General features: G+C 47.3%; 1 protein-coding gene across 1 annotated transcript; it reads left to right on the top strand.

The window, feature by feature from the left end:
• Positions 1-432: 432 nt before the first annotated feature.
• Positions 433-11320, top strand: NOL9 (nucleolar protein 9). The gene is made up of 12 exons (XM_070956339.1): positions 433-692; positions 1330-1555; positions 1997-2124; positions 3057-3195; positions 3502-3598; positions 3719-3816; positions 4562-4723; positions 5125-5407; positions 6242-6353; positions 7372-7555; positions 8835-8968; positions 10984-11320. Exons 1-12 carry the CDS (start codon positions 525-527, stop codon positions 11098-11100), a joined length of 1848 nt encoding a protein of 615 aa, XP_070812440.1. The 5' UTR covers positions 433-524; the 3' UTR covers positions 11101-11320.
• The last annotated feature ends 487 nt before the right edge of the window (positions 11321-11807 follow it).

The following is an 11807-nucleotide window of genomic DNA, read 5'->3' as shown; positions in this document are numbered from 1 at the left end:
GGAGTGGAAGCCCACCCATTTTTTCAAAGTCCCTAATCTCCTCCTCTATTCTATGTGATTTTTTTTCATCTCCTTGGATTGAAACTGCAAAGGAGGGGAAATGAATATTTAGGAAAAGGTTTCCCCCTCCCATCATCAAATTAATATATATCCTTTTAATTGTTTTTAATGTTTGTATTGTATGTTTTTATCTGGCTGTACACCGCCCTGAGTCCCTGGGGAGAAGGTGCGGTATATAAATTCGAAATAAAATAAAATAAAATATCTCCATAAAAAAATAAAAAAATAAATAATTTTGCTCTTTGCAAATCTTTAGGGGCTTCTTTTTAATTCAACTCGCTAAAACATTCCCGAAAGGTGGAATCCAAGTGAAGAAGGGGCTTGTCTATATTTCGCAGCTCTATCAACATCAAAAAAGGAGGAGGAGGAGGCGAGAGGCGTGGCGGGCCGTGCTCTCGCGAGAGTCCCCGAGATTTCGCGAGACGTCGCTGTGGAGACCTCCTCGCTGCACCGGGGAGGCTCGGATGGCGAGTCGGCGCCGCCGCCGCCGCTTGGCCGGCCCGAAGCGGCTCCAAAACGGGGCACCTCGCCGAGAAAAGCCGCCTCCGCCGGAGCTTCCCGCTGAGCCGGCCACGCTGAGGGCCGCCGAAGACCGCGAAGGCCGCGCGGTGGTGCTGCTCCCTGCGGAGCAAGTGAGCGCGGGGGCGGGGCCATGCAAACGAGAGGGGCGGGGCCATGCAAATTTCCTTAGGGGGCGGGGCCTAGTTTGTTTATAAGCTGTTTCCTTCTCTTGCTGCTATTTGAGTGGCAGGTCGTTGTGGGTGGATCTTGGGGGGGCTCCTCCCCTTTTTTGGGGGAGGGTCTTTTTGTGTCTTCCCCGCTGGATCCCCCCCCCCAGGACTACATAACAAATACAGGCAGTCCTGGACTTACGACCACAATCGAGCCCAAAAATTCTCATTTAAGGGTTGTTAAGTGAGTTTTTTTTGCCCCATTTTACGACCTTGGTCGTTAAGTGAATCCCTGCTGTTTTTAAGTTAGCAACAGGGTTTCATAAGTGAAATCTGCCTTCCCTTGTTCACTTTGCTTATTGGGAAGGTCTGCAAAACGGGATGAGGGGACACCGCGACCGTCATAAGTATGAATCCGTTGCCAAGGGCCCCAATTTTGATCAAGTGACCACACAGGGATGCGCAAAATGGTCGTAAACTGTGAAAAGTGTTCCAAAGTCACTTGTTTTTTAAGTGTTTTGTCATAACTTTGGTCGCTAAATGAATCGTAAGTCGGGGATCACCCGTAACAGCTTGTTCTGGTTTTTTTCCCCTCCAGACTCTGACCTTCACAGGCAAATGTCGCCTGACGTGCCTGTATGGATCCGTGCAGGTTTTGGGGTTCACCATCGCTCCGGACCAGCCCCCTTACGACCTCTACTCCCCGCACACCTACTGTGCCCTCACCATCGAAGCTGCCGCCGGCATTGAGGACCCGGGAAAATCGGAGAAGGAGGTAAAACTGGAGGCCAAGGCCCTCCTGCGAGCACACCGTGTACCCCAGGGTAAGGAGTGCGAGGTGACCAGGTTCGTTTAATTCCATATATCTGCTTATTCATATCCCACCTTTATTGGGTTGACAACTAACTCAACATATCCGACACACCTTCCTCCTCCTGTTCGCCACGTAACAACGATCCTGCGTGGTGGGCTGGGCTGAAAGAGAGAGAGAGGCCGGCGTAAAGACACCCAGCTGGCTTTCAGGCCTAAGGAGAAACTAGAACTCACCGTCTCCTGGTCATTGGCCCAAAGACACCCAGCTGCCTTTCGTGCCTCAGGCGGAACTGGAACTCACCATCTCCTGGTTTCTCGTCCTTGTCTCCATCGCTAGGTCCAACTAGACTATATATAGATATAACAATGTCACGTGTTGCCTTGTGATGAGCTGGGCAGCAAATCAATTTAATAAGTGAATTAAATCTCTGGCTTCCTCCTTTGTTTTTCAGAGTCCCGAGTCCGACTGCTCAAAAGCTTTGGGCCAGACTGCTCCATCCTTTTGCTAGAACAGCTGGACACACCGGTGACCCAGTTCATTCTCAGCCACCCGGAATTCGCCCAGATCTTCAGAGCGAAAGTGAGTTCCGCGGTGGCCTAAAAGTACAGCTGCTCTTCGGCACTTAACAACCCACGGTTGAAACGATCGCTAAATTTTCAGTAATTTTTGAACAGCCGCTTTAAACCAAGTTCACTGAACAATTGAAGAAGCTTCTTTGGATGAGAGGCGAAGCGTTTTCTAAAAAGGAGAAAGAAGAAGAAAAAGCTAGAAAGTTCAGTTGCCTTTTGGAAAAAACACCTTTGGTTTTACATAGGTGGCTGTAGAAATTGATAAATAAATAAAAGGAGAAAGGGAGAGAAAAGGGAAGGAAGGAAGGAAGGAAAAGAAAGAGAGGGAAAGAAAAGAAAGAAAAAGAAACGGAAGAAAGAAAGAAAGGAAAGAGGGAAAGAAAAGAAAGGAAGAAAGAAAGGGAAGAAAGAAAGAGAAAGAAAAGAGGGAAAGAAAAGAAAAAAGAAAGGGAAGAAAGAAAAAGGAAAGAAAGAGAGGGAAAGAAAGGAAGAAAGAAAGGAAAGAGGGAAAGAAAAGAAAAAGAAAGGAAGAAACAGACAATAAGAAAGAAAAAAGGAAGGAAGGAAGAAAGAAGACAAAAAGGAAAGGAAAGGAAGGAAGAGAGAGAGAGACAGACAGACAATAAGCAAGCAAGCAAGAAAGAAAGAAAGAAAGAAAGAAAGGGAAAGGAAAGGAAAGAAGGGAAGGAAAGGAAAGAAGGGAAGGAAAGGAAAGGAAAGGAAAGGAAGATAGAAGAAGGGAAGGGAACGGAAGGGAAGAGGAGAGGGAAGAGGAGAATGAGGGAAAGGAAAGGAAAGGAAGGGAAAAATATTGTGTCCGGAGTGACGGTTGCTCCTGTGTAGAAGAGTGAAACCACAGCGTGCCTTCCTTCTGATTTTTGCCTCCCCTCCGTCGCCCAAGGTCCCTTTTGGCTAATCCCCCTCCCCTCTTTTCCTCTCTAGAAACAAGATGCTTTCCCCGTCATCCCAGAAGATCCAGTGCTGGCTTCTGCCGGCCTTGGGCAGCTGGACCCCGGCAGTGGCCTGCTGGTATCCCAGAGCATGCGTTCGGCCATCGGGGAGCTGATCCACGCTTGCCAGGGTGAGTAGCTCAGGAACAGTGGTTGGGCTTCGTGGCGGTTGCTGTTTTGTCTTTAGAAATATCCCCTTGGGAGGGCCCTTTTCCTCGAATATTTTCTATGAGTTGATCAAAATACAAAACATAGAAACGCAAAGAAAGCAACGGGAAAACGGGAGCCAAAAAGGAAAAGAGGAAAAAAGCGCAGAGGAAAGGGTTGGTGCATTCCCTTATTGCGGTCATAAGTTGAGGACCCCCCGTGCTCCGAATTCCCTCCCCGTGCTGAATTCTTGAATCTTCACCCCAAAAGTTCTTTGCTTGCTTTTTTAGTGGAAGATGAAGGCTGCCCGGTTATCTTAGTTTGTGGCCCGAAAAGCATCGGAAAATCAACATTTAACAGATACCTGATGAATCTTTTACTAAACCGGTGAGTGATCCCTCCCCCCCCCCCCGGGCCCCTTTCTGGCTCTCTTAAACTCGGTCTGTTGTTTTGTATTTTTCTTGAATTATTCCCAGATTGTTTTTCTCTCTTTTTTTTCAATTCCAGCCTTCCCTGCCTCGAATACTTGGAATGCGATTTGGGGCAGCCGGAGTTCACCCCACCGGGCTGCATTTCCCTGGTGAATGTGCGGGAACCCCTTTTGGGTAGGTGCCTTGCAGAATCTAAAAAAAAAACAGCTTTGAAAAAACAAAGAAACAGCCTGAGGAACTTTTGACATTAGGATGACGGGCAGTAGAGAAAAATGAGGAGCAAAATAAAAAAAAAAGTGGGACCCAGAATTTCTGTTGCTAAGCAAGTTGGTCATTAAGGGAGGGTGATGGACAGTTAAGAAATATACATACATACATACATACATACATACATACATACGTATATATGTATATGTATATGTATATCTATCTAGAGGGGGGGAGAGAGGGAGGGAGGGATAGGAGATGGATGGATGGATAGATGGATAGATGGATGGATGGATGGATGGATGGATGGATGGATAGAAGATGGATGGATGGATAGGAGATGGATGGATGGATGGATAGGTGGATGGATGGATGGATGGATAGAAGATGGATGGATGGATAGGAGATGGATGGATAGATGGGTGGAGATGGATGGATAGGAGATGGATGGATGGATAGGTGGATGGATGGATGGATGGATGGATAGAAGATGGATGGATGGATAGGTGGATGGATGGATGGATGGATAGAAGATGGATGGATGGATAGGAGATGGATGGATAGGAGATGGATGGATAGATGGGTGGAGATGGATGGATGGATGGATAGAAGATGGATGATAGAAGATGGATAGATGGAGATGGATGGATGGATGGATAGGAGATAGATGGATAGATGCAATTTTCATCCCCGCTGCCTCTTTTCGCTTCAGGTCCGCCGTTCGCCCACCAGCGCCCCCCTCGCAAAATGGCGTACTACGGGGACGCCTCTTGCGAGCATGACACCGAGCGATACCTCGACACCCTAAAATACGTCTTCGGAGGCTACGAGAGAGACGTCCCTCTGCTGATCAACACCATGGGCTGGGTGAAAGGTAGGCGGGAGGGCGGGTGGGTCTGCCAAGCCAGTCTTCCTCCTTCCCACGTCTATTTTATTTTATTTTTTTTAACAGCGGGGAGGGGTCTTCTATCCCTCGGCGCTCCATGACTTTGCTGGGTCCCAAGTTGTTAGAATGGCTCCAGAGATTTTGAAATCAGGGTTTAAAATAAGGTCAAGCTCAAAGAACACCCAGAGGTCCCCACAGCCCTCCCTCCCTTCTCCTCCTTTCTGCAATTGGCACTGATGATGTAACCTAGTCAGGTCATGAAACGTCCACAAGAAAACCACCGACCTCAGGCCTTCACAAAGCAAGACCCTCTCAGTGGGCGATCCCTGGTTTCCTTCTCACTCTTGTCCTCCCCACTCCTTCTCTCCCCCCCCCACCCCGTCTCCCAGGGGCCGGCTTGCTGCTCCTGATCGACGTCATCCGCTCGCTGTCGCCCACCCACGTCGTCCAGCTCAGCGCCGAGGATTTCAAAGAGCTGCCTCAGCTCTCCGCCGACTACATCCGCGGCAACGCCGGCCTGCACACCCGGGGGAAGCCCTCCCTCAAAAGGAAACATCCCGGCGAAAGCTGGCAACACTGCCAGAACCACGGAGGCACCCATGCTCCACAGCCTGGGCATCAGTTGCTGTGTGTCCACGCCAAATTTCCGGGCGCCGGAGTCCCCGGCATAGGGTACGTACCAGCTCAGAGACGGGAAAGGCAGGAGAAAAAAGAAAAATAAAATTCAGATTATAAAGTTAAGTTTTTCTTCCAGCTGTCCCGATCGCATCATTTTTTTAATTTTTATTTTGCAGATTGCCTGATATTTTCTGGGTTGAATTTATAGGGTACCCAAAGTCCTCGATTTACAGCCATTCGTTTAGTGACCAATTATATATATATATATATATATTATTTATTTATTTATTTATTTATTTATTTATTTATTTATTTATTTTTATTATTTACTTATTAGTTCGGAGACTCAAGGGCGGCTTACAATGCTTATATGCCACGGCGACCAGAATTCCCAGTGTCGTGTAAGTGTGAGAAAAACGGTCATAAGTCCTTTGGGAGGGGGGGGAAAAGTGACGGACGAACCGTTTTTCACACTTAACGACAAGGGAAAAGCCACTGCCCGCTGGTGGTCGTAAGAAGAGGACTCCCCGTCATTGTCTCACTGCCCCTTGAGATTGAGAAACGTTTTACCTTCTACCTCATGCACATCTTGTACAAACTAATACAGGCGCTCCTCCACTTACAACCGTTCGTTTAGTGACCATTCCAAGTCACGACGGCACTGGGAAAAAGCGACTTAAGACTGATTTTTCACACTTATGGCCGTCGCAGCATTGGTCACGTGATCCAAAATTCGCTCGGCCACTGACTAGTATTTACAAGGGTCACAGTGTCCCGGAGTTACGTGATCTCCCTTAGCAACAAAGATTTTTTTTGGGGGGGGGTCTCTGTTGTGGTCGTAAGTCGAGGACTCCCGTCGTTGATGTACCTCCGCTTCGGTCCTTGCAGGCGAGCGCACAGCAGCACCCTGAGGAACCTCACCATGGTGGGATACCTGGGCCAGCTGCAGCCCCCCAACGTGAAACCGGTGGTCCCCCTGCCCAGCCTGGTGCCCTATCAGGTAAGGCCCTGCCTGGGGTAGAATTGACAGGCAGAGGGAATTGAGGCTGAGCAAATAAATCTCCAGGCGGCTCCGGAAATATTTTAATCCCAAGAAAGATAGAAGTGCTTATTTAGCTATCGCTGCAGAGCTCTTTGGTTATTCGGGTTTTCTCCCGCGTAAAATTGGCGACGTTTCGACAAAGTCTCATTCGTCATCTTCAGGCTGGTGTTTTCGGCTTCGTGCTTCTAGGAGCAATGTGTTAAAAGGAAGAAACAGCTGCGATCACACATTGCTCCTAGAAGCACGAAGCCGAAAACACCAGCCTGAAGATGACGAATGAGACTTCGTCGAAATGTCGCCAAGACACCTCCAATTTTACGCGGGAGAAAACCCGAATAACCAAAGACCTACATACAAACACCTGCGAAAACCTCAGAAAACAAATATATATATATTGTCAACTTGCAAAGCTTTCAAGTTGCCATGAGCAGGAGGGAGGGAGAACTGAAGTGAATTCCGTACATTCTTTCTGACCGCAATCAGAAGGAGGGTGTTAGGTTTCACAGCCAGCCAAAGTGGTTAATTGGAGAATGTGATTTATGACACGGCCAGAGAGGAGGGGAGAGACAGGGTCATAGAGGAACGTAAATCTACGCGGGATCAGTCCTAACTGCATCCCAGTATTGCTGGAATGTTGCTCCTAATAAATGAATATATTTCCTTTGAAGTTTGGATCATGGCTCATGAATTAATTAGGGCATCTTTCGGAAACTTGACATATATGTATATATATATATATATATGAATTTCCTTTACCTGGTTAACATCTCCCTAAAACTAAATCCCTCCTTCTCCATCTCTGCCACCCGAGGGACTTCCTGAACATTTCCTGAACGCCTGTCTCCCTCTTACTCCTCCTTCCTACCCTAAATTCAGGTATTATTTTGGCCGCGGCATCAAATCTTGGTTCGATGACGTATTCGTCACCCGGACCAAAAAACCCCAACGAATTGACCTCCTGTTTTTCCCCTCCCAGGTGCCCTTCACCGCCACTGCCCTCAAGGTGATCCACATGGACGTGGCCCCGACTCACATCTTGTGTTCCCTCAACGCCAGTTGGGTCGGCCTGTGTCACCTGCCGGATCAGGTGCCGTGTAAAGCAGAGGGGCCGGTGGTGTTGTCGTCGTCGCAGACGCCCCTCTGCGACTGCCTGGGCTTCGGTAAGCGGGGCGCGGATGATTGGCACGAATTGTTTACGTGGATTCGGGGCGAACCGAAGAGCTCGTCTCGTCACAATTTTGCTTTTTTTTTTTTAATCAGTTTATCGAAGAATAAAAATACAAAGGAAATTAAAAAAGGCTGAAAAAGTAAAAAGAGAGAAAGGGGAGAAGGATATTAGTGTAACGGGACAAAGGCACCGACTTCTTTAGCACAGTAAAAGGGAACAACAAGACAATCACAACTTTTGGCTTTTACACAAAAGAGTCCGTATCATCAGCGAGTCGTCCTCCTCGCGTGCGGGAGAGGCCGGATAGCCTGTGCAAATCGTCCTCGGTTTACGACCGCTTCCTCAGGGCCCCTTCAAAGTTTACAGCGGCACTGAAGAAAGGGACTTATGGCCGGCCCTCACACTTACCACCGGTCCTCACACTTACGACCCTCGCAGCGTGTCCCGTACCCCCCACCCCCCGCAGTCGTGTGATCAGAATTCAGGTGCTGGCCAACGGGATCATGTGATCTCCCATTTGCGGCCTTCCCGACAAGCGAAATCAACAGAGGAAGACAGATTCGCTTAACGACCCACGATCCGCGTAACAACTTCAGGGACTCCCTTAGCGACCGTCCCGAAAATGGTGGCAGAATCGGATGCGGCTCATTGTCGATGCCGTCGTGGTTGTAAGTGTCACCTGGGTCCCTTTTTTTTTTCAGTGTCGCCCCAACTTCAAACGGTCCCTAAGCGATCGTAACTCGAGGACTGCCCCGTAGTAATGGAGCGAGCCGCTCGGTACCCCAAAATCTCTCTTCTGCTCGTCATTTCCTTTCCTGCAATGTTTTGACCCTCTGATTGGTTCGTCTACAGTGTAAATTTATTTTAATTTTTGGCGTCTTGTTAAGCGATGCTCCTTTCAGAAATGGGAAATATCCAGATAAACAAAACCTTAAAAGATAAAAACGCAAAATCTATTCTCTCACAGTGTGGTGGCCGCCTCCGCTTCCCAGAGAACGTCTCTCCGCTGAAAATTACGTCTGCCAACTTCCTGCCTTAAAATCCTGATTTAAGGGGGTCCAACCTTAGAAACATTTAAGCCTTGGGGACTTCAACTCCCAGAATTCCCCTGGCTGGCTGGGGGATTCTGGGAGCCGAAGTCCACAAGTTTTAAAACCGCCATTCGTTGGACACTTCTGCTTTTCCCCCCCCTTTTTTTGACCTGTTTTGGATCCAGCTGCATCCTTTGCTAAATCACCAAATCCGAAATTTTCCATTTCTTTTTAAAACAGGAATTGTCCGAGGGGTTGACATGACCAAAAAGCTTTACTACATCCTGACACCGGTGGCTCCGGAGAACTTACACCGCGTCAACTGTTTGCTGATCGGCAACATCGCCATCCCCAATTGCGTCTTTTTGAACCAAGTAAGTGGGACGCCGGGACGCCGAGATAAATGCCGACGGGCAGCAGAGACCTGATCTCTTTTAATCCCTCTCGCTGACGCTGATCTCTTCTAATCCCTTTCGCTGCGCTTTCGTTATGCACCATGGGATGCTGCTCCTTGGCCGGCCGGCCGGCAGGTTTGAGTTCAAACATCTCAACGTGCCACGCAGCCACGCAGAAGATCAAAGCGAGGGCATACTCCTGTTTGTAAAAGGGGCACGACTTTCCATAGGGAGAGAATGAATTATGGGGAAGGCCCTGAATGGGAGTGTGTGGTCTTAGCACACGATCCCGTAGGAGGAGGAGAATGCATCTCGTGCGACGTCAGTTTGTGCTTCATATAAAAAAAAAAGAAAAAAAACTCCCCAAGTTTCTAGTCCTCATGGCTGCAGTTAATAGCCGAAAAGTACAGTAATTCTTTACTTAACAATCCCAAAAGCGGTCATCATTTTTATTGCTGAGTAAAGAGTTGTTAAAGAGACTCTGCGCTCTTATTTTTCTTGTGGTGGTTAAGGTCATTAAATGAATCACACGGTCATTAAGCCGTTTGGTCAGGGAATTTCTCCTTAATTCTAGATTGCTTCTCTCTCCTGGATTAGTTTCCATCCGTTCCTTCTTGCCCTGCCTTTACATGCTTTGGAGAATAAGTTCACCCGTTTTTTTGGGGGGGCGGCCGTCAAATTCTGGAAGGCTGCTATCATATCCTGTTGTTAACAACAAAGTTGGAAGGGAAATTGGAGGTCCTCTAATCCAACCCCTTGTTTGAGCAGGAAACTGTCAGGTTTCGAGGTCGTCTCAAATAAATTGCATTTCAAACAAAGTCTTTGAAGAAAAACTCCCTATTTATTAAGCACGACATTCTAATTCCGACTCCAAACGAAGCCAACACTGACTTCCAGCCCCAAAACCCTCCCTTTCCGTTCCCCACTCCCCTGCACTCATTGGCCATCTTCCAAGTCACTCTACCCCTAATCTACTGCTCCAGCTCAAAGGAATTTCCCCCCTCCCATCCCATCTCCTAGGGGATATTATCTCCAGGGAAAATAAGTAGGTGAAAAGTCAAACGTCCCTTTCCAGACGCCTCCGCCTCTCCTCCTTATGTCAGCGTTAGAGTAAATGCAGCTTGAAGTGCTGACAAAAACCTTATATCATCAGGGTCAAACGGTTGTCCGATCTTTTCTTGAAGACTTCCAGTGATGGAGCCCCCACAACTTCTGGAGGCAAGCTGTTCCATCCATCCATCCTTCCTTCCATCCATCCATCCATCCATCCATCCATCCATCCATCCATCCATCCAATATCTCTATCTATCTATCTATCTATCTATCTATCTATCTATCTATCTATCTCAGAATAACCGAGTTGGGACCTTGGAGATCTTCTAGTCCAACCTCCTGCTCAAGCAGGAGACCCTAGGACCATTTCAGAGAAGTCTCTGTCCAATCTCTTCTTGAAGACCTCCAGTGATGGAGAACGCACAACTTCTGGAGAGAAGCTGTTCCATCCATCCATCCATCCATCCATCCATCCATCCATCCATCCATCTGTCATGTATCTTATCTATCTATCTCAGAATCATAGGGCTGGAAGGAAGCTTGGAGATCTTCTAGTCCAACCCCCTGCTCATTCAGGAGACCCTAGGACCATTTCAGAGAAGTCTCTGTTCAGTCTCTTCTTGAAGACCTCCAGTGATGGAGAACCCACAATTTCTGGTGGCAATCCCTTCCATTGATTGTCAAGAAATTCCCCCTTAATTCTAGGTTGTTCCTCTCCTTGATGAGTTTCCATTCTTACGGATTGAGATGATCAGTAGCCTTGGGGGACAAACTGCCCCATAGCATCCCGTACCACCCCTTCCCTGCCAGATAAAAGGGGTCTCTGAGGGCATTTGGGAATCCGTCTCCTGGATTTTCAGCGTCTCGAAGCATCTCCTTAAGGACGAGCGTCCCGTAACAGCGTCCTGGTCCATTCTCCCCATACCTTTCTCTGTTTCCAGGCCAGGACCGATGGGGAGATCCCATACGTCACCTCGGATTACAACTACGACATCTCCGGTGCTGGGAAATTAAAAATTAAGAAGCATCTGCAGAGGCGAGAGCACCGTTGCCCGTGAATTCCTCCTTCGGAAGATTTCGTCTTCGGGACCCAGCGGACTTTCTCTTGTTTTGAACCGGCGTGGTGTCTTCCCCCTCGGCGAAATTTGCATCCTCCCTTCTCCAGTTAGTGGGATTGTTTTTTGTTTTTTGTTTTTTTTATCACGATATTCAAATTAAAAACATTTTGTACAAACCTGACGGGTATCTCACTCTCCGTGTCGGCTTTGAGCAACGTTGGAAGGCTGTGAAATCAAAATTGGAAAACTTGTTTTGTTTTTTTTTAAGTATTTTTTATTTTTAAAAAAAGTATTTTTATTTTTAAAAAAAGTATTTTTATTTTTTAAAAAAGTATTTTTTATTTTTAAAAAAAGTATTTTTTTTTTAAAAAAAGATAAACCGAAACTCCGAAAAAGATTTTTTTTTACAGAAACAAAAACAAACAAGATTAAAAGAATCGCATAAAAAAATGAACACAAGCACATATACACGTATTATACCCCCTAATTGGAGACTGTTATACAGGCAGTCCTTGACTTATGGACAACAATGGAGCCCAACATTTCTGTTGTTAAGTGAGACATTTGTTGTCTCCCCCATTTTGCGACCATTCTTGTCCCCGTTGTTAAGTGAATCACCGCAGTTGTTAAATTAGTAACGTGGTTGTTAAATGAATCCGGCTTTCCCCCGCCCCCCCCACATTGACTTTCCTTTGCACACACCCTCT

The sequence above is a fragment of the Pituophis catenifer genome, unplaced genomic scaffold (assembly GCF_029215685.1).
Source record: "Pituophis catenifer annectens isolate HBS135680 unplaced genomic scaffold, rPitCat1.0.hap2 SCAF_18, whole genome shotgun sequence".
Taxonomy (NCBI): Eukaryota; Metazoa; Chordata; class Lepidosauria; order Squamata; family Colubridae; genus Pituophis; species Pituophis catenifer.
This window is presented reverse-complemented; position numbering and strand designations above follow the sequence as displayed.